Genomic DNA, 23,903 nt, shown 5'->3' with positions numbered 1-23,903 from the left:
AAAATCTGGAAACAAATTATGGAATATAATATGAAAATGTGTGTATTGTGATACAGTATACAGTGCATATGTCAATCAGCCCTTACATTTCATATGATTATCATACACTGCCAAGCCCCAAGTCACATCATCTCCAGACTGCTAACGCTGCCACCTCATGCATTGTTTCAGCCTAGTTAAAGATCACTGACACTAGTACACCAATTTCCGTCACACTGTTATGAGTAGGCACATTTTTAATGCAAAAACACAAATCAACATGGTGTTACAAGGCTAGGCAAGTTCCTGGAGAAAGCCCCCATCAGTAGGAAAAGAAAGGACAGAACAGAAGAGCAGTGGATGGCTGACGCATAGTGATTGTTCGCTCGGGTAAATGTCTGTTAACAGCAGCAACAACGCAACAATAAAATTAGAATCTTTAGTTTCCCCTAGATCATTCAATCTTCAAAATATACAAATAATCTGAACTGCAAGTAAAATCAATAAAAGCAAAATCCACAATCACATTTAAACCAGACGTGTTCATTCATCTGGCTCCAGAGGCCAAGAGAGTCTAACTGCATTTGAGTGGTTTTAACAGATTTTGTCATTTCCTCTAACAACTGCAAGTGTGTGAAATTCAAAAGTGTGATACAATCAGGTTTATAAAAAGCTATTCTCTTACTGTTTTTTTCAGCCCCAGACTTTAGACCAATATGTAAACGCAGCTGCAAAATCATATCATGACAGGAAATATATATCTATATATATCTATATATATATATATATATATATATATATATATCCAGAAAATCAATCTCCCCTCCATAGCCCTCCATCTAATAATAGATAATATTATAATCTGATTAAGTTCATTTATCTACATTCTCTTCATACAATCTGCGCTCGACATCCCACAGCAGCTAACGTGAACCTTTCTCTACACGCATCAGCCAGGAGGGACTTTACCCTGAAATACACATGCAGCCATTTTTTCCACCCAATACTCCTGTTTGCTGTTGTTTTATTAATCCTGAGAAAGTGAACAGTAAATAATCTTCATCATACAGAAAAATCTATTTCATTTGAAGCAGAAAAAAATCTAATGCAAAATCTGTACAATTGCACACTGAAAGAACATATAAGATTTAGAAATAAAAAAAACTTCAGGTTTGATGGTGTTTTGATTTAAAACAATCGAATTAAATTGGCAAAAAAAAGAGTTTTCTCCAAGGACAGTGTCTGTTGTTTTTTGATTGGCAGCAAAACCTCACGTGAATTGCAGTCCTGCAATTGTGCTGATGATGGCAGCACTTCAGAGAGGAGGAAGAACAGGAAATAAAAAGGTTGCGCAGATGGAGGACAGAGGAAGGCAATTGTAACACAAAGCTGCTTCTCTCTCCTCTGTACTTTGAATAGAAAAAAAAGCATTCAAAGAAAACAAAAAAAGATTAAGACCACATAACAGAGATCAGTGAATTTCTCCTACTGTTCCTCGTTGGAAAAACTATTTATTTCCTATAAAAGCTGTGTGAACCACTGCTAATCTGGCTCTTAGAGCAGAGGTGCTGAGTGAGTTTGTTAGGCCTAAAACAACCTCCAGGCTTTGTCCAGTGAAATTGTTTCAGTTGCAAGTTCTTTGAATTTTGCAATATGTGGTAATAAAGGTAACTCTTTGGAGAAGTGCTCCCACTGTAGGCACTAGGAAGAACCAAGGCAAAGAGCAGACGAGTGTCTCAGCGTCTCATCTGTCCCATTTGATAGTTCTCTCTGTACTGGCGTTGCTGTTGCTGGCCCTGTGACTGTTGGTTTGCCTGCTGCTGTCTTCTCCGTTTCAGTGTACCTAAAGGACATCAACCTCTCAGTAAGGGTCAAATAAGGACAACAAATGCTATCTATCAATATATCCATCCATCTAAATGCAAGTATAGACATTAATGATGTACTGTACCTGGAAGTGGCTTTGGTGGGGGCAGTTTGGGGTTGCTGCTGGGGGTGTGGACGCTGCAGATCTTAATGAAGCCCGCCATTAGCATAATAAGAGCAATGCCCATCAACAGCACTGCCCACCAGTGATCCTGGATAACACAAGATATATTATACATAATATCTAAATTAGGCGTATAAGTACTCATGTCATTGTGATGACCAGTCCATAACATTAGCTCCACTGCAGAGATTATTGCATTTCCTGTACGGGACAAACTCACCACTATCCACTCTGCAATATTTTCATAGAGCTCTGCATTGAAGATGGCTTTCTTCAGCCTTGCCAGAGGCCCATCGGCGTCCACCAGACGACACCTCATGAACACATCACAGTAGCCCTTAAAGTCATTGCAGGGTGAGCCGGGCTGCAGCGTTGTGACCTTCTCGTTGAAGAATTTGGCCCATTTCGCTGAACCTGTGCTGCTGCAGGTGCTGGGGTTCACTGAGGGGAGGAGGAGAAGGAATGACCTTTGAGATACTGACAGTTAACTCAGTCCTTTCGCTTGAAGACAACACAACTACGAACAAAAAGTAAAACTAACAGTCAGTAATGTTACATATCACATAATTCTAGCTGAACATTACTACTGTGATTGGGTATTTTGATTCATGAACAGTCTTGCAGCCTGTCACTCACTTTTTTCCATGCAGCACACATGGCACAGCTCAGCGGCCTCATCTTTGTCATCTTGGCTGGCGCAGGTGCATACCTCAAGAGAATACTTTGCACAAATGGAACCAGAGCAGACCTGGTCCAAAGAAGCAGGGAGTAGGAAATCAGTTTTTAAAACCTTTTACTTTAAATAGAAACACATGCTCACAAGCTGCTAATATCAGATACCAAACAGCAAGCAGGCAACTAAAACTAACATACCCCGTTGATGCAGACTTGTGTTTCTGAATGGCAAGAGGTGTAGTTTTCCTTTGGTGCTGAGGCAGGACACAGAGCAGTGGCTCCATTGCATGTGCCCTCATGGGCACACTCGGAGTCCGGTCTGCACTGCTCATCTGAGCCCTTGAAAGTACACCCTGGTGTGCAACATGGGCCTTGGCTGGGACTGTGGAAAAAGATTTACAAATATATAATCAAACACTAAACTTTTAACAGCACTCTTTTGTGGTTATATAATTATTTCACAAATTACAGGACTGTACAAAGCAATGCTAATCACATCTGACCTGCAACTTTTGCCAGGTTTGAGTTTGCACTTTTTGCCCTCCACTTCATTGGCACTGTAGCAGCAGGCGTCCATACACTGATCACTGTAGCCACAGTCACACTCTTCTCCAGCTTCCACTAATCCATTACCACAGATAGGCTGGCCAGACTCTGTACACACAGACAGAACAGCATGAAAACAGAATCTCTCTCTCTCTCACACAGACACGAACAGATATGTTTATGAGAGAGAATTTACCAACAAAACAGTCGTCCCTCTTCTTTGTCAGAACCGCGCTAATATTGCGGATGCTGCAGATAGAGAACTTGTTATTGTTGAGCTTGTCCCCAGATGTGGCTCTGGCGTACATGATGTAGTTGCCCTGTTCCTTTTTGTCCGGTGTCTTAGACTCTCCAGGGGTGCATTCAATCCCAGAGTCATGCTGTGAAACAGTAGGCAAGTTAAGGAGAGAGGGCGGAGAGACTTGAGACAGAGCTGCATATAACATATTGCACAGCTTGGCAGGAAGTGTACTGGCATAGGCCAGTGTTTGAAGTCATAGTACTTACAGGAGAGCCAAAGTTGTGCCCGACCTCATGAGCAAAGGTGATGTGTGACACCTTGGGAGGGACATGGGAGGCGTAGTTCTGCACAGTGATGATACCAGTGTTCAGAGACTTCTTCTTTCCATCAGAGTACAGTTTGCTCTTTTCACAGATGCCTCCAGAGCTTCCTGTGGCAGAAGAATGAAAAATATAAGAGGATTATGGATTATCACACTATCTAAATACTAAACAAAATGTGTTGTTTATACAACAAGTTAATTCTCTGTGGGGTAAGATGTCAAGAGTTGGGTGACATGAGCATTTGTCGCCAGGTACCCTACCAGCGTAAACATAAACATGAGTATGCACGCATACACATCACACATCACAAAAACACGCACACAGCAGGGAGAGTGACCTGTTGGTTCTGGTAGTTGCTCCTGATGCCCCCAACAGCAGATGTCACTGCTACACAGTTCACAGAAAACAAGGTTCGTCTACTCCTGCACTCCAGAAAAAAAATCACTCGACCATAAACTACAGTAACTTTAATGGATGGAGCAAGTTATCAGCCAAGTCTCTGTGGTGTCTGTTTTACCATACAACTTAAACCATATTGCTCTGCATGCATGGAGAAAAAAGCGAAAAAATATGTTGAAAAGGTGTATAACTTGTCCTGTTAGATAGAACACCAGTAGGTGTCAGTGTTTCTGATGCTCTAAAACATTTAGTTTGTAAAGAAGTGAAATGATCTTACTCAACTGATCAGAAAAATGTGAGCCCTTTTCCAAAGTAGCCAAAAAATGTTGCCTGAACTGAGGATAAACTGGTCACAAAAACTATAACTTAATTAAAGAGGAAAAAGAACCATTAAAACATCATATTGTATGCTAAACACGGACCAACTGCTCTAGTGGAAGAACAGGTGCCAATATACAACAGATAACAGATTCTCCAATGACAAAGTTCAAATATTTCACTTCTGTTTGTCTTAATATCCTAGTTTTGGCCATCATTTTTATTAGTTACACACACAGAACTTCATCAATTGATATTTCTGACGTCATTACCTATATATGTGTTTAATGACCTGCCGTTCTCCTCCATAGTTAGACAAAGGTATACCATATACCACTATAAACTAGGGCTGAACGAAATTTTTTTTTTTTTTTTTTAAATCATATTGAAATGATTTTGAGATGTTGCGATTGCGATGAGTCAGGATTTTAGTTGGAATCTTTGCATTTCATCTCCACAAAAAAAAAAACTTAAAATGATGATGATGATGATTATGATGATGATGTGGTTTTTTGCTGTTGTCTCAACCAAACAAAAAAACTCCCTTACATCTGGAGAATATGATTTGTAGGCCAGGGCATCTCTGTAACACCACAGTGCTTCACAGTGTGTATGTTGTGACACATTTTACTTTTATCAAAAAATTCAAGATCCTGCGAGATGGATATTGCACTTGGCCTTGTTACGATTTCAATTATATTATGATTAATTGTTCAGCCCTACTATAAAGAAGGACTGTGCACGCATATTATGATGGCTATACAAATATATACTGTAGATAAAAATAAGGCGCATAGTGTGAAAAACTGAAATTATGTTTTGAAAAAATACACAATGCTGTGATCTGAAGCGTGCTGAATTGTGTGTAGCTCCAAGGACTGAAGCATGCACCATGTAAACTATCTGGCCCCTGACCTTTATTACCTTTCTGCACTCTGAATTATCTAAAATGAAAATGCCAAAAACAAGATCAACTTGAAAAAACACAACAAAGCACTTGCCATCACACTCAACAATAAGAATTCCAGCAGTGTTTCTGCTTTTACCATTATCCATAAATGCAGTGATTAGCAGCTTCAGAGGCAGCTTCTAGCTGCACAGCATCATGAGATCAAGGCACTTAAAGCAATAAACAATACATCCATTATTTGTAATTCTAAATGGGCATGACCGCACATGTTATGTTTGTATACTGCATGTGTGCGTTCTTTCAGAATTGTACAGTGTATTGTATTGTACAATGTTTGTGTAACTGGTCATATCAAATAGACTCAAATTAGTTATGTTTCACTAGTATCCCTGATGGCCGTTTGTTCTAGACTCCCTTTGTTCAAACATTCACCCCACAGCTCACTGCAACCCATCTCTTACCCTCAAATCGATTCTTTCAGCTTACAGCTTTTCTAATTTGCCAGTATTGATTGTCTGAGTTTGCTGCTTTATTCTTCATGTTGAGATGGTGGTGGCTGAATGTAGTCAGAGGAATAGGAAGGAGAGCCCACCACATAATTCATACATGTTGTGTTTGTGAGCAAAGAGCCACTTTATATAAGATTTCTGTACATTATGAATTGTGACAGTAGAGGCTAGATAGAGGCATTCCTGGCATACATTATCACAATTAAATATTATATATATTATGTAGTCATACTAAGGGAACCTGTTTTCTCTACTCAAATACATTCATACAAACCAGTTCACAAATTGAAGACTGTAAGAGACAGCACACAATGTCGATACCGCAATTTCCTCCACGCCCCATTTCCACCTTGTTTTATTTTATGACTGACTGTCAATGTGAGATATGTACTGTATGCGCAAAAGTTAGCCACTGTCCTGCACTTCAGCTGATTATTGCAGCAGCACAAGGCCATTAAAGCTCCATTTCTACCCTTACACTGAATTCTCTGAAAATAAGCAGGTTATAAATGACTGAAACACAAATGACTGACCAAACTGACCATAATGTTTCTGCTGTTATACATATCACTTCTTTAAGCCTCTTTGTGAAAGGCAAATGCTATATTTAGGTTCACATTTAGGTTGTGTGTGTGTGTGTGTGTGTGTGTGTGTGTGTGTGTGTGTGTGTGTGTGTGTGTGTGTGTGTGTGTAGTATTGGGTTACCCTTATCAGGGTCTGCTGGGGTTAACAGAGACACAGTCCTATCTGAGATTTGTTCATTATTTCAAGGAACATCACTAGCACGATAACAGTTGACCTACTGGCATTTCAGCCTGTGCTCATTTTGCTCACCATAATATTGCCAAGGATGCTGTGATCTGGGATTTCCAACTAAACTGATCTCAACTTAACAAAGGTATAGATGAAGATTTAATTTACTGCCTCGCGGTTTTATGCCTCTGCCAACCAGCCAAGTTCCAGGAAATATGGCCACAATCTCCCCTTCCTGAGCTACAGCAATGAATAATAGCCAGAAGTGTTTTTGCAGAAATTTATGATGTAACAGTGAAGTTGACCTTTGACCTTTTGGGCATAAATGTCATCATTATTTTAACCTATTAGACATTTGTGTTAACTTGTGTCAGAATTATCATATGAAAATGTAATCAGTTCATTCTGTTGTCAAAGTGAATATGCCAGATTTGAAGAAATTCCCTCAAGGCGTTACTGAAATATCGCGTTCACATGATTGGGACGGATGGATAACCCGAAAACGCAATGCCTCTGGCTGTCGCTGGCACTGAGACATAAAAATGTGTAGTATCCCTGGTAAGTGGCAAACAGAGAGGGTACTGATAATCCTGAAAGGCCGACCTGAAGGAAGTCCCTGTGTTAGAAAGCATCCACACCAGTTTACATGTCTCTGAGCAACACAGGAAGTCACCACTAGGGCTGTGTGTTTTGTGTGTGTGTGTGTGTGTGTGTGTGTGTTTTGTACAAACCTGAGGGAGCCCCAACCCAAGCCAAGCCAAGTACACCATCATCAAAGTCCCTATCAGTGAAGACGTAGGCCAGGCAGTAGTCATCATGGTTCTGTTCAGAGTTAAGCTCTAAAAACTTCTCCACTCCGATGTTGGCAAAGCGAAAAGGATTGCTTTTGTCCTTTTCATCGTCAGTGGTATTTATCTGAAAGAAATAGGGTTCAACATTTTGAGGCCAAGGGAAAAGTGAGAAAGGAGAGATACCTCCTCACAGATGGAGTAGTAGATAGAGCTTGAAGAATCTAAAAGATCCCTGGCATAAAATGATAACTATTCCCACGGGGGAAACTACATCTACAACGCCAAGCAGAAAGGCCAGCAGATTTCTCCACACAAAATATTAGCAGCTCACCCTGATCCTTTTAACCATGAAGCTGATGTTTCGGATGCCCATGAAGTCTGTGGCCTGGTAAATGGAGTCGATAGCCTTTACATGGCTGGAAATCTGAGGAGAAAGCAATGAGGTAAAGAATAGTAGGAAGGTGCGTACAGAAGTGGAAGAAAACAACATGTCATAGTAGCTAGCTTCTGTTATTTCCAATTCATTGGAGAGCATTTTCTAAGCAAATTCTTTGAGAGAGATAACATGGCCTGAGCGGATGAAAAATTAAGCAACCCAGCAGATATGTGACTGAGTATAAAGTGCTGGAGGTGCAGGCAAAAGAGCCTCTAAATTCAAGTCATGTTTACATACTGTATGGCTGCCTACCTGGGCAATGACAGCCTCTCTTGTGCCGTAGTGTTTGAAGAACAGGTGGTCAGTCTGGATGAAGAGCTGGCAGGTGTTCTTCTCTTTCCCAGCTGCCCTCTTCCTCCTCAGAATGACAGGACCATGGGAGATCTCCTCATCCAACACAATGCTCACCCCCTGTACAAAAAACAATCGTGGTGAAGGCAAAGTAGTCAAAAATTGAGGGGAGTAAAATAGCCGGTTAATCCTATCCCTAGACAAATACTCATCAATTGAGATAACAGTGAGTCTTTTTCTCTTATGATAGCTGCCTCTTATTTTGAAAGGCATTATGGTGTGGGTCAATAGTGTCTGGTGAAAATTGCTTTCAGCCAAAATCTGGAGAAAAATTACACTGCTATATATGAAAAGGCTGGGCATGGCCTCAACATTGCTAATAATCTGGAGCACCTATTCAAACTAGAATTACCACCTCATGGTTGTACGCCTCCGCTAACCAGCCAAACTGCAGGAATTATGGTCACAATTTCCCCTTCCCAAGTTACAGCATTGAATAATTATAATTATCAGAAGTGTTTTTACGTTATGATGTCAAGTGAAGTTGACCTTTGACCTTTTGGATATAAAATGTCATAATTTCATAATTTTAGCCCATTTGTTTAAATTGTGTCATGATAAGCATATGAAATTGTGAATTATGGTCACCGTGACCTTGAACTATGACTACCGAAATTGAAAGAGATCATCCTTGAGTCCAGGTGAATTTTTGTGTCAATCTGAAGAAATTCCCTCAAGGAATTACTGCAATATCTTGTTTACAAGAATGGGACAGACAGTTGGAATGACTGACAGTCAACCCGAAAACATTACGCCTCTGGCCCTGGCTGTCACCAGCACAGTGGCGTAAAAATATACACATGCCCTTACCGTTAGTGTAAGGTATGTTGGATATTACATAGGATCTTTTTAATCTCATAAACCTTGTCCATCAGTATGTTTAATTTTGAGCTGGGGGGGCTGGGGGGGTTGTTGGCACTTACTTTGGCTGGCTCTTCTGCTGCTGATGCCTGGTACTTCCTCATCCTCTCAAACACTGAGTGGTCAGCGCAGCCGCCCTCTGAGCCATACTTATGAGGGTAATCTGGCAGATAGGGAGGAGATAAGGGAGTGGTTGTGAACAGCTTACACTGCATCATGGATCTCTTTAGGATCATGTGTGGTGGGCTGAAGGAGGTGAATCAGGATGGGTCCAGGTGCAGGAGTAGCTACATGAGGATTTGTAGGTAGAAAAGTACTAACTAACAAATCAGCGTTATCTTCCTCCATCCTTCATATCTCTCTGTACTTTCTCACAGTATTTTCACTCATGGTCTCTATTACAGTCATATCTAGACTGCACACTGTGTACACAGTGACTGCATTCTTCTGTTTTAATTATAACAATAAACATTTCAGCAACAGCATTTGCCCCAATAAGGTATGGCCATTTGCCTTCAGCAGCTGTCTTTATAGGATCACAAAAACAAGATGGGATTAGTCTTTCGATTTACAATCGCCACCTCTGCTGATAGTCACAACGCTGTTCAACACTGGCCACACCCATATGGCAATCCGACATCAAATAATGTATGACTCAAAGCTTTACAACATCATTGCAAAAGCAGTTTCAGATAAAGGAGGTATGAATGAACAGACTAATGATGAGGAATATATCATATTCATTTTGGGCTTATTCATTGAGAAAATATTACATACTAGTAAAAAGAGCTTTATACCACTACTTGTGACAGGCAAGCAGCTGATGCCACCTGCTGCTATATATCTTTCAAGTTAATACATATATATATGTTGGATATAGTTAAAGTAAAGCAAACTGTCACCTGTATTATAGTATTGTGTCTTTTATAAGCCTAATGAGGGACACCAGCCAAAACACCAAATCACCTGGACAATAATGAACAATACAGCCAGTGTGCTGGTGCTTTAAATCATTTTAAAGTGCTGATACACAAAATGAGTTTAACAAATCAACAAATCAATGTATCCTTATGATGTTGGTTTCAATCGATGGATGACTTGCCTCTGAGCAACTTGTATTTGCAAAACCCGTGATCCCATTAACAGCAGTGCAGGACATCAGCCCGACTGTCTCTCAGCCACTGTTGGTCATTCATTAAAGAGAACAGTCCGATGCTGGTTACTCAACTGACTGGACACACAACGCATTCAACCTCTGACAATGTGTTTTCAATCTTCACAGAGAAAGACGGCTTTGTCCATACAGTGAATGCCATCTCATTCAACTGCTGATCAAAAGGCCCTAGGCATTTAAGACAGAAGTAAAAAAAAAAAAAAAAGTTCCAAGAAAACCCAGGCATTTGTGTTTTTTAACTGCCATTCCTCCATCTTTTTCACTGATACCAGAATCAAAAACCACAGGGAGACTTCTGAAACAACAGAAACATTTCACAGTTGGCCTGAGATATTACTAAGTTTTATTCTGAGATTTTTGTAGATGTTAGCAGGGACCATTTGAAAACTCCTTGTCTTGTGCAAGGATGGCAGCAGGAATGCTGTGTTAATTATAGCCTAAAATACTACGGTATATTTTATAAAATATCCACATTTGTTAGGGCCCACCCCACTCCACCCTTACTCTGCAGTGATTAGTGCCTTCAATACTGCTCATCGTTAGTTAATGCAGTTTATGTGATTTTAAACTTCCTGTAGTGCTTACCAGCTCCTTTCACTTAAACAAGTACACTTACTGATATCATCCTCATGATAGATGACAGAGTGGAAGGGCACATCCTTGTCCTGTAGGTACCGCTCTGAGGGTTCAACATAGTAAGTTCCTTGGTAGGTTTTAATGAAGCCCTCAAAGCGTCCATTGACCACAGAGCCATGGGTCAGTGTGCCCTTTTCACCTGAAACACAGAACAAGAAGGGTGAACAGAGGCAAATAAGATATAGCCTTTGTCTGTAAAGAAAGTTAAAAAACTTCAAAGTAATATTGTTCTATATTGAATTTACAATGAGACACATCTGGTCTAAATATTCAAGCAGCTTAAGGATAGTAGTGATCTGTTGAATAAGCTTCTACATACACACACAGGATTTACATTTACAAAAAACATTGAAACCAAGTTGTTATCACACAGTCTGCACAAAAAGTCCGACAGGCTGATTCTGAACATACCCTAAGGTAACTTACAAACTCGTGATATGTCATGAAATCATAATGTTTGTTGAAAAACTAAAAGTTTGGTATTTGAACATAAATCTCATTTAATTTGTTTAAGGCTCAAAACATTTGCATGGATTTCCACAGCTATATTTTTTATTTCTGAAATCTCTGAGCAGAGATTAAGGATATTTATTATGAGGGCACCACCCTTGATAAGAAAAATATAAATCTCTGTTTCTTTTCTTGCTGTTGCGCACGCATGCACGCACACACACACACACACACAACAACAGGAAAAACATGTTGTTTTTTCCCCCTCTCCATTTGAACTCTGCAGGGCATAAGCAGCATGAATACGTGCAGGAAGGAAGGGGACTGAGCGGAAAGAAGAACTGGATGAAAGGGTTGTGATATGACAAAGTCTTGACAAAAATAACCCTCAAATTTTTCTCCCTCCCCTTCTCTTTCTCTCACTCACACACTCACAGTTGCAGAGATGATGTAGGGGATGATGTAGGAATGATTAAATGAGAAGTGGTGATGTGGACTTTCAATGTAATTGAAAAATGAACACCATAATTGGGTTAAAGACATTTCTTGCTAAGAAACGGAGCCTCTTTCCAGGATGTGGTGTGCAACTTACCAAAGATCTCTCCACTATAAATATGCGATGTATCAATAGGTGCCTCCTCTCCTGATATCTCAATGATGAGATCCGGAGAAAATAAAGTTGTATCCCTCTTCATCCGCAAGTTAAAATGTCTAAAAAAAAAAAGAAAAGAATAAGAATGTGAGTTAATGTCTGGTTAGAAAAAGAACAAAAAGTTGTACTTTGACACACTGACATGTGGGCAATGCAATACACAGTCCGAATGACAGTCTGACACTCAAACCCTCAACCCTGGCACTGTTAATGTCACACTCTCAACACAGAGTTTTAGTATAAACAACTGGGGAGCTAAGGCAGCACACAGAGGACTTAGCAGAAAAAGCAGCATTTACAAATTTTCGCTGAGCTTCACCATGCTGCTATGCTGGTTGCTGCTCAGTGCTGCTGTGCTCAGTGAGTCAGAAGAAGAATAATATCATGAGGAAAAACACATGAACATTTGTGCACAGCCATAGAACATTTTTTGAAATCCTCTCGTTCACATAACCATGATGCCAACGACAAAAAGGCATGCATCACATGAGGTGCACATGAGCCACTAGCTTCCCAGAGACCCGAGGTGATGCAGTGAATACTTCAGAGGAACACTCCCCACCAGAAATCTCTCTTTCATAATCAAATGGTTTGGTCTCAAGGTGTGAAGCTTCTGCCAGATGTTCATATAACTCTCTCATACTGAGCCCTCTTTGGGTTGTACCACTTTTGTTTCATTATCATAACACAATCCACAACAAGGCAAAATTAACATGACGTAACATTCTAGGGAAACTTTTGACTGGCTGTCAACTACTCCTTAAGTAGTCTCATATAACCCAGAGATTAGGCAGTTTCACGCAGGAATAAAACTTTTTAATAAGCATCCAACAAGTGTAGTCAGTGTCCCCAAGTTCTAATCATTTATGGGTCAAGCTCCAAAAACGCTAGAATATCCGTTTCGCTTGACACAACCAATAGCATAATTTCATTTGTCTGGTTAATGGCCATGTTTTTTTGTTTGTTTTTTTAAATACCCCAGTCTGTAATTGAGATTTTAGTCTCAAAACCCAAAATGAGATAATCTGATGGCATCATCATGGTTATTTTCTCAGACTTTGGAAAACACATCACACCCACGGAGGATATAACACAAGTGTTCGGCTGAGTAGTACACTTGACTCTGTGTAAAATCTGCCCCTTTAAAGTCTGTGTAAACCATCTCTCTAGTTTTAGACAGAAACTCAGGTGCACTTCACAGCATTAATGAGTAATTTCACCATAACTGTGTTGTATATGTAGGTGTGCTTCAGAGGACAAAAAAACAATGAGGATGTATAGGCAGAATTACTACACTGCAAGAATGACTACGTATAAACATCAGAAGAGAAAAACAATGGGAAACATGAACACAAGAGACATACAGGTGGATGTGGGGAGGAGTAGAGCATGTGTTTGGAAAAAGTTTGGGAGGATGAGATAGCAAATGATGTTGTAGGGGTCAGACACAGACCAGGATTTCCTTCTCCAGGATGACTCCTTGACCTGCACCAGCACTCGGTTTTCCCTTTCTAATTACTGCTCTCATTTCTCTCACTCACACACACACACACACACACACACACACACACACACACACACACACACACACACACACACACACAAAGCCATAAAACAATGTTACTGTTAAAGTATTTTCAACTTATTGGTTCACTTGTACCAAAGTCATGGATGACTTGTGTGTTCGTCTGTCTGTGTTTCAGAATATAAAATGAAAAGGATCAGGTGGATTTGTCCTTATTTCAAGCAGCCTAACAAGATGTGATCTGTATTCTGAACCAAGAATCTTCTGTCAGAGGACCATTTTCAAATGAAGCCAAGAGAAAGAAAAAGAAAGAGGAAAAGAGTTTGAACAAAAAATACTGCTAAACACAGGGAACAAAGACTAAGATCACTGGGCATTCCTCTGCTTGTTATTCATCCTGGTACACCCACTACAGTTCCTCCTGGCCTCTCTCCACCTTATTGATGGTCTCTACAACAATCAATATGACCTTATGACTTCATCTATGCCCCATGAAAAGCTCGGTCAACCCATGACACCACCATGGCACACTAATCTCTGTTGAATATAAATTCATAAATCGATTATTCAGTTCGAAATTTTATCTGTATTGTCAATGATCTGCAGAGCATTTTTTTAATGCTTATTGTCTGTAACTTTTTTCTGGTTTAACCACTTGCTTCCTTGTCCATAACGTTTCCAAATAACTGAGAACCATAGGGACCCTAACAAAACACTGAACATTCAAACATCACCCCAAACGGTCAAAGGTTTTACCAACTGAAAAAGAAAAAAACAAGAAAGAAAGAAATCAATGTATCACGTTCCAGACAAAACAACTTGCTGACAAACTTGCAGAAGCATAGTAACAGACTGCAACAGAGAGGCTGAGGATCAAGTCTGTACTACTCATCTCAGAGAAGCAGCTGAGTGATAAATTATTCAGAGATATCTCAAATGCTGAACATACTAACCCAAGCAGTCATACACTTTGCTCAGTAAGCAGGCCAGCTCAAAGAAAGAGTGCCTCAAGCCATGTCCACAGAGATGGTATGCCTACAAAGGGGACAATATCTAACCTATATGTATAAAACATTTCATGTTTTACAAAAAAAAAAAAATTAAGCAGTCAAAGGTCAAGGTCACTGTGACCTTACAAAACACATTTTAGGCCATGATTCAACAATTCATACGCTAATTATGACTAAATCTAACAGAAATGTCTAATAGGATAAAATGACTAGGTGACAACATTTTATATCCAAAAAGGTCAAATGTCAACTTCACTGTGACATCATAATTTTCTGCAAAAACACTTTTCTGGCCATTGTTCAATGCTGTAACTCAGGAACAGAAGGAGAGATTGTGACTATATGTCACACTTGGTCAGATACTGAACTGGGGACACTAATCCTGGTGCCCACCTTGAAACTGTGGTGATTGTACAGATCTTCTGTGCTGCCGGTTTGAAGACGTGTGTTAAGCATCCACGTTTTAGAATTTGTAGTTTCTTTGCAGTAACATCCGTATTTTAAGGATAAAGCATAAAGTCTATTGTCATGGCTACAACTTTGTGTTCTATCAGAATTAGCTTTATTGCCCTAGCAGGTGAACACATACAAGAAATCTGACTATGTTTCTTGTTCTGTCAGTGAATTTACACACTAATACAGTAGAGTCAAATCAATGTTATTTATATGACCCTATATATACAACAAATTAAAAATACACTTAATACATTTTATTAAATTCCTTCAAAGTCTTCACTACATATATCATATGAGTTTGGACAGACATGGATGTAAACTGCAGCCTGACTGGTTGGCGAGGGAATAAACCATGAGGCGGTAATTCTAGTTACTGTCTAACTTGGAATCCGTTGAAGCCCCACATACTCCAGACAGGAAGGTAGAAATCACACAGTCATAAGCTGCTAGTGTTAGGAGTTTTTACAGACAACATGGATCGAGATCAAGCACATCTAACATGCAATAAACTGTAAACACACTTTTATCTCAGAGCAAGACATATTTGCTTCTGAACAATGTTGAGCCCTAATGTTTGCCAAAGGTGTTCATACTTTCAAGCATTACAAAGAGGAAATATACATCCCATAAATACGACTCAATCCTGGAAAGCTGGCCACTAAACTGAACTGTGAATTGTGTCACTTCCACCGGCATTGCATTAGCCAATGGTTGACCACTTTTTGGCACCTCTCTGTGTAAAGAAGCCCTCCACAGAGACAACTGTCTGCCCTGCCTTGTTCTGTCACCTGATCCAGCCACAAATATGTGAGTGGGCATACACAAGTAAGCTTTTCTCTTGTTACAACAAACCTCTATAGTATCACACAGAACACTGCACACACACGTAATCATGATGAATTCATATACAGAATAAGGTACTAGCTTTATGACCACTGGCTTCTGTATCTCATATAGCTAACTTAACTTAACTTTTGCAATTATGAAAAACACATATGCTAATACACAGTATGATGTCAATAACAAAACAACAGGCGAAAACCTTCACATAACCGAGATAGATCAAAATCTCTCTGACATATTACAAAATAATAAAATGTAAGCACACAGGTGATCAATGTTTTAAGACTATGATGCTGGTTTGTGTAAGCTTGTACAAGGGAATATGACACTGTGTCCACCTGTGATACTAATGTGAAGCTAAACCTCCTCTATTAAAACATAAACTTACATCAATGGAAATTCTGAATAATTTGTCCCCACAAGACAAAAGTAATGGTCATGTTACATAACAGCCCCAGGTGTTATTATGTTAATATCTAACTAGCAAATGTTTATGTTTATTGTTTATTAATGTTTCTTAGATCTCCCACTGTGCACAATTCACCTGTTAAGTGAACTGGACGTGCTCTACATTACCCTCTTCTCTGCACGTTATTATCTGTGCAGTTCTACTTTTTACTCTGCTACTCGAGCATCATGAGAGTTTGTTTACAGCAAACATACTGCAGGTCCATCCCCAATTCAACTTGTTCAGACACTGAAAATGCTCACACTGTATGAGTCTGTGATTACCTCACCATTACAGGCAGGGCCAGCTTTTTCTCAAAGGCCAGCAATGACAGGAAAAAGCAAAAAAGCACAGGAAAGGGATCTGTTTGACAGATAACCCACAACAGACAAGCTTGGTGAAGAGGAAACACTGAAAAAACAATAATTCTGAGGTAAATTATTGTTACACTCTCATGGCAATGTGGCAATAAAAGAAAAAGAGGAAGAGGGAAAAGCAGATAGAAATAAAACTGAGACAGAGAGGTGCAAATGGATAGAGATTACCCATTAGCAAGATCAGCCCCTGAACTGAACTCTAAAACATAAATATATAATTTATTGTATGTACACATGTGTCTATGTGGATAGCGAACATATTTGTGTTCAAATTTAAGGCAGCAGAAAACAAACTCCTATTGTTGGTGAGTTACAGCAAGCCAGCTTGTCCACATTTTCTATGTCATGTGTTGAAGCACTGTGCAGTCCTAACCTGGGGTCTAGTAAGGGGAAAGGCAAGTATGACTCAATGTTTCCTTGGAGTCATAGCATATCATGTTTTCAAATCTATCTTTGATTCCTTGAAGCATCTACAGTCTTTGAATCAGAAATGGGAGTAAAAAGTATTTTTTCCTTTATTTGGTAAAAAATAAACTACCAGTCTCACAAAGACATGGAATGGCTCACAAGTAAAAAAAAATTGCAAACATTCACAAATATCCACAAAAATCAGCTGTTGCTTTCAATTTTAGTATCTTAATTTATGAGATCATACAAAGACTGTTGGACAGCATTTGCAAAATGGCCAGTCGATGAAGAGTACAGAGTCACAGAATTGTTTACACACTACCAACATTTATTTTCTTGTTACAGCATTGCAAGCAATTTATGTGCTGCAGCTGGCTGTTGCTTATTACCAAGTGACAAGAACTCAGCTGATACAAATCTCAAAATATTTCAACAGTGACGGGGCATGAAATCATCTGTTTCCAAAACATGGGTGGCACCACTGTACTCAAGACAACCTGGCCTTGACAAGGGATAGATAATCTAAAATTACATGTCGTTAAAAACAGAATCGCAAAGAGAAAGAAGAAATACACAGGGACATCACTGTCAGAGAAAAAAAAGAAAATAAGGACAAGGGAAAGATTTGATTATAGTTTGCAGTAACATGGTTAGTCTTGTCTTGTCAGAGCCTTAAGTAATGTTGCTGCTGCTGCTCCCAGAGAAGCCTGCACTATAGAGGCAGGTATCTTTTACACCAGGTATAAAACCCACTCAACACTAAAATCAATTATGTTCCCTCACATGTCTACGGTTAATTCAACTTTCATTGAAAGTTTCATTTCTTGTCTAATACAAAGACAACAGCAGGTACTTTCTAAAAATGGGGGATTTTAAGCTGTGGTTTCCTGCTCTAATGCAATTTCCTAGTATTATGAAAACATTTCTTTAGTCTTTGGATACAGTTCTTTTATAACCAGATGGTTCAATAAGGAAATATTACAACTGAGCCATAAATGATGATGTGTCATATCCAATGGCACTGGGGAAATTAATAAACATTCATTCAATTGCACTGCCAGCTAATCATTAACGTAAAAGAATATATATAATCTTGTGGTGATGAAATGGCAACTTAACACAATAAGCCCAGCGCAGCATAGGTCAAGGTAAAAAATATGACAAGCTATATCTCAATTAAATTAATGGAATATAATAGCAGTATTTAACATTGGACCTTAAAATATTTTACAGTCAAAATGTGCAAGTGCTGTATTTATTTGTGTGTTCTATTACAGCATTTTGTGTTCACAACTAAAGTGCATACGGTAGGACAAATATAAAAAAAATAATAAAATGTGACATACTATGAGTTTACGTTGGAAGACAAAAAGAGAAAGATAAGGGAGGAGGATTGTGTGTGTTTGTACTCAAACTCACCTTCCATGTGCGTGGAAGTCCAGGTGCACAGTCCTGTCTTGAGGAGAGAGGGCCCTCTTGGCTCTCTGGTGACTGTTGTGCAGGGCTTCTGTGTCATATGACAGACCTTCATAATGGCGAATATATTTGTTCAAGTGGTTCTCAAACTGACCTGAAAGAGAATTCAGTGGCTCATCAATATTTGTCAACAAATATCTGCTGCAAGGCGGTAAAGGCAATCCACATTTCGTGTTGGTATTCTAATATGATTCTGGGTCTAATTAATCTTATATAGAATTTGACTGATACAACAGACTGATATTATAACTTGCTAACCCCAAAAAATTGAGAGAAAAGGGCAGCATTCTGGTGGTAAAAACAGTGAATGAGTCACCTCATGTCTTAATCAATTCAGTGAATTTTATTGCACCTATACACCTAAGAGAATATCCACATATCGCAATCATTTTATTAGTCATAGTAGTAAAGGTGTTACTAATTACATTAATGATGGCTCTGCTTTATTCAAGTGTATTCAAATGTATTTGTGTTGTAAGCCAGCATGTACAGTACTGAAACCGAAGTAGCTGAGTGAAATCCAACCATGATTAATTTAATCATTTAACTACTGTGACATGTCAATGTCTTCATGAAAAAGTCTTACGGAGCCAGATTGAGAAACGAGCAATGATTCTCCCCGATAGTTACCAGCTATAGTACTGGCTGTCACTTACTAGATATGCTTAACAGGCTTACTCAGTTTACTGATGTGACCCCACAGAGGTAATCCTGTCAGCTTCTATTCTGACCATTTTCTTTGTTCTTTTCACAAAGGCAAAGAAAGCGGTCAGTTTAAAGCACAAGTGAGGAGCATGTGATGCACATCAGGTGACTGAGGTTCTGTTTCAGTGGTACTGTATGTCATTGTGTGAGCTCAGTGGCGGAGTTCGCTGCAGGCTGTTCAAATGCTAATCTACATTCCAAGGCAACACAGAATGCTAACTAAATATCAGTCTGAAGTTTTGGGTTATAAAAAGAAAAGCTGCCATGTGCAACAAAATAAGCCTTTGGACATAAGTTCATTAGCAAGGGCTCAATTTAAAGAGCTGGGACTAATACTGAGCTCTAAGCTTTTGTACTGACAGACCTTGGAAATATACACATTACTAAGAGACTCCCACAGGCCAAAAAGGATAATGTGGGTGCTCCACCTTCCATGTGTCAGGAGTCACAACTCCCCAAACAGGGAGAGGCTGTACCAGGCTAGTAGCAACTTGTCCATGAATGCAAGGAGAAAATATTCCAACAACCAGCTTCTTTAGCCCTTCTTCATCAATGAGAATAACGGCAGCAAACTAGACTGAACAAAAAAAAAACTTTAAAAACAACATAAAATCTTAAGGGGTGAGAGATTGAGGAAGTAATTAATCAGGGAAAATTTTGATTTTGTTCAAAAACACTGCCACCTCAGACTGCCCAGATAGGCCTTCTCAGTGAGACATGGCAAGTCCATTAATATGTAATAATGTGACAGCACAAAGCTAAATTATAAACAGATGGTCATTTGCATATTAACTTGGCAATAAGTCTGACATTTGACATGGGACATTATAACATTTCTTCTCACATTAAAAAATTTAAACAGAAAGAAACAAATATATCATATAAAAGAATGTATGAACTACAATTTAATTTGTTGCTCTCTTATAGTGCTTTTATACGCACACTACCACCCTGATTATCAGGGCTACTGGAGTTTCCAATTTGTTTGAGCATGTAAATATCATATCCTGGTTTCAGACACCTGAATAAGCCTTCATCACAGAATTTGGAAATGTGAATATGCTTGGTTGTGCCAAAAAAAAACAAGCTAGAGTGACACTTCTGTCACAGGCACATAGGTCACATAGTTATGAGTCAGATAATACAAAATGTGATAAACATACATAATGTAACATAATGTAAAGTCGTTTTACATTCTGAAGTTAAAGTCTGTCTCCGACCCACTCTGTCTGTCATTATAGATGAGAAGAAGCAAAAGCCAAATCCAGGAAAATGCTGATGCAATTCCATTAGTAGCAAAATTATGAAATATGACTGACTAATATAAACACCTAGACAATCAGAAACCTGGGCAAAGATAGAATCATCTACACTGGCATGAGTAACCACATGTTTTCCATGTAAACTTCATATCCTGAATATGATCAAAACTAGGACATTAACGTGCATGCAAGCGCACTCATAAAGACAGACAGCTACAGTTACAACACAGAAACCAGCTGTCACTCCCAAGATGACTGACATATCCAATAATACAGGGGCCAACATTGGATAACGACAAAATTTGAGTTATTAGGAGTATTACTAACAAGTTAACCAACTGGTTTAAGTAAAGACTCAGGGAAACTGGGGCATCCTGGTGGCTACGAGGTTACAGTGCTGACCATGAACTGCAATTTCCCCAGATGAGGATCTTTGCTGCAAGTCATTTCCCATCTCTTTCCTGTCCACACTCAAATAAAAAAAAATAAATAAATAAATAAATAAATCAGGGAGACCCTGGATTTTCTGCTCCAAGGTCTCAGGCTACTTTTATTACTTCAACTCTCAACGATGGGGCTCAACTAGTGTTACAATATTCCCACCAGACTGAAACACAGCATTTGAACGGCCACCCCTGCAGCCCCTGAACTTCAAATATACTGAATCATTACCTGACAGTAACACATCAATCCTACTTTGTTTGGGCCTAGATTACCTCACTAAGAGGTAGCCTGAATTTCTGGGTAGACAGCAAAACTGAGAAAAAACTGGCAGTCAATTTCACTGTAATGGCAATGTCATCATGATTTCAGTGCAATCTGTTTCAGCCCCAAGTGCTCCAGTGAACCGTGAAGTGCAATTCTTGACAGAGAGGAAATCGCTGACAGGAAGAGAGGAGGTGGTAACAGCATGGATCACAACTGATCTGAGCCTTGAGGGTTATTACCATACATGCTGGGTGATGGCAGACTAGCTAACACGACACATCAGAAACTAAACAGCTCACTGCAACTTAAATGTCTCTCTTCTCGTGTGTATCATACAGTGGTGGACAATAACAGTAAGGGGGTAACAGCAGCTGTGTCAGACGTGAGATAACCTTGTTTTACAGAAACACTGACTTCCTCAGACATATCTACTTACAACTAAAATGTAAACAGTCTACATGCTTGTCACACTGATAATACATTTTAGAGCAGTGTGTAGTTGAATAGAAGGAGTCAAATTGCCAGGTCTTTGTAGCAATTTAGGCTTAGATCAGGACATCTATTGTTCCAACTTTCCTATCATTTGAGAGAGTAGAAACAGTTTCTCTCTCTGACAAAGTTCACAATTCACCACAGCAGAACTTCCTCAGGTTGCAGATATGCAAGGCAGAATGCAAGGATAAAGTCACTGCAACTCACCTCAATCAAGGCTTGTACAGTGAAGGTTTTAAACACCAAGTCACGTTGTGTATAAACAGGCAAAAGGGTAAGCACCATGAAACATATCTGAGCTTTTGTAAACAGAAGTCAAAAGAATTTTCCCTGGAGGACAAAGTCAACATACAACACTTCACTTTTTAAGAAAAGCAGTCAAGCTTACATGCACCAATGTTCCAATGTTTAATGAAGACTATGAAGAAAAGCATAGTGGTAACAAAGGAAGAGCATTGGTTTTGCATACTGACTCACTCTTTAATTTTAAATAACTTGTGTTGATGGATTTTGAATTTCATCAACATCCTTTTGATTATTCCAGTAATCTGCCAGTGCAGGTCTCAAGGGTTATAAGAGAATATTAAAACACACTGAATTGCTGTATTTCATCACATCCTCATGACCATGTTATTTATTTGTACTTTCCAATATCTGTTTCTGCACACAGTTCAAACCAGCACTTTTAATGTATTTTGTCATAACGTTCGTGAAGGACTAGGGGTTGTACAACTGTATAAAAATCCTCAGCAATAAGCAGTATATTTTCATCATCTTGGTGGAGAGTCTCAACAAGGTTTGGTTCAGTTTTTAGGGTAAATGGTGACCTACTGAGGCCTGGACACTACGATAAACTTATAGTGAAGGTCACATCAGAACTTCGACAACTACCGCAATAAACGCAATTTATTACTCATCCCTAGTAGGAGTGGGAAGCTGTTATTGAACAACTTGAAATTGGGAACATGTTCTGCTGTTGTGCAAAACACAAGTGTAACTTTCATTTAGGGTGTGTTACCGGTCAGTAGTTGAAATTTTAAAATACATTTAGCTTACGGGTTTGCTTTGGGCAGATTGAATAACTGTCAAACGTCGCAGCAGTGGAAGCATATCATGTATCTACATGAGAACCTGCCTTATATATATATATATATATATATATATATATACACACTGTCTTTTCCAGCGCAGCAAAACTTAATATTTATCTGGTTGTTTATTCAAACACCGGTGAATATTTGTTACTTCCGAGTCTATTAGCTGCATCACCGCAGATCTGGTGTCTTGTTTGAAGACGGTTAGCCCCGTAATGTTAGTTTAACACTCAGTAACTGTCAAAAAAACATAGGCTTTTCGACTATGAGAGTACTTCACCTGTGTCACCCAGAAGAAATTAACTTGACACCCAGTCAATACGGCGTGGCTAACCTGGCCCGTGTTCACACTCTAACAATAAACACAGGTTAGCAGCCACAAACACTACAGTTATAACATTAGCCAGCTAGCTAGCAAGTTAGATAGCCAGAGTACAACTGCCTGATCCGATTAGCGCTAGCGCCACTGACGATCACTCAACACTTTCCTTTCGCTGTGAATCAGTAGCAAACTTACCTGTAATATCTTGTAGGAAGCAAAGAATTAGAATTAGTTTAACAAATATCATATCGAAATTCCCTGTAAACCCAGTACACCAGCAAAGCGACCAGGCGGTAACGCTGATTGCTTCTTGTTTCGTTTTCTTTTACTTAAAGGTATAGTCGCCCTTCCTAGTTAGCTGACTCCCATCACAAACACCGGCTCTGCGTGTTTCAGCAGCCAGCCCGACGTCAGACAGACAGACAGACAGACAGACAGACAGACAGACAGTGAGACAGGCCAACAGACAGACAGGCCCTCCTCCCTTCCGCTGTTGTTTGCCAAGACAGCCTGGACACACCCACCAACTGTGTACTATTATGGTTATAGGTCGGGAGACCATAAAGACAAGCAACAAATCACCTTTACACTACCAGATTCAAAGAAGAACAGTAAAACACTGTGGCGCTAATGCAACCAGTCTGACATGCACCAAACTGTTGTTTGAGCGCTGTTTTCATCAATCAATCTACAAGTTGTTTACTTCCTTAAATCAGGACTTCCGTATTTACCAACTATTCTTAGAGTTTACATATATATACAGTACCAGTAAAAAGTTTGGAT

General features: G+C 39.3%; 1 protein-coding gene across 1 annotated transcript; it reads right to left on the bottom strand.

The window, feature by feature from the left end:
• Positions 1-218: 218 nt before the first annotated feature.
• Positions 219-23,528, bottom strand: adam10a (ADAM metallopeptidase domain 10a). Its single transcript, XM_023406402.2, has 16 exons — positions 23,316-23,528; positions 18,481-18,631; positions 11,935-12,053; positions 10,873-11,031; positions 9,145-9,245; positions 8,123-8,281; positions 7,766-7,858; positions 7,375-7,558; positions 3,698-3,861; positions 3,387-3,570; positions 3,148-3,298; positions 2,843-3,026; positions 2,606-2,717; positions 2,190-2,410; positions 1,931-2,057; positions 219-1,822 (listed from the first exon to the last, which is right to left on the bottom strand). Exons 1-16 carry the CDS (start codon positions 23,365-23,367, stop codon positions 1,716-1,718), a joined length of 2,268 nt encoding a protein of 755 aa, XP_023262170.1. The 5' UTR covers positions 23,368-23,528; the 3' UTR covers positions 219-1,715.
• Between the last annotated feature and the right edge of the window lie 375 nt (positions 23,529-23,903).

Source organism: Seriola lalandi, unplaced genomic scaffold (genome assembly GCF_002814215.2).
Source record: "Seriola lalandi dorsalis isolate HSWRI2012SDOR001 ecotype SW California unplaced genomic scaffold, Sedor1 jcf7180002054306, whole genome shotgun sequence".
Taxonomy (NCBI): domain Eukaryota; kingdom Metazoa; phylum Chordata; class Actinopteri; order Carangiformes; family Carangidae; genus Seriola; species Seriola lalandi.
Note: the sequence above shows the minus strand (reverse complement) of the source record. Positions and strands in the feature narration are given on the sequence as shown.

Coding starts and splice junctions, on each gene's coding strand:
- adam10a (XM_023406402.2), bottom strand. CDS start 23,367: ATGATATTTGTTAAACTAATTCTAATTCTTTGCTTCCTACAAGATATT. Junction 18,632..23,315: donor CTTCCTACAAGATATTACAG/GTAAGTTTGCTA, acceptor ATTCTCTTTCAG/GTCAGTTTGAGAACCACTTG. Junction 1,823..1,930: donor CCCACCAAAGCCACTTCCAG/GTACAGTACATC, acceptor GATGTCCTTTAG/GTACACTGAAACGGAGAAGA.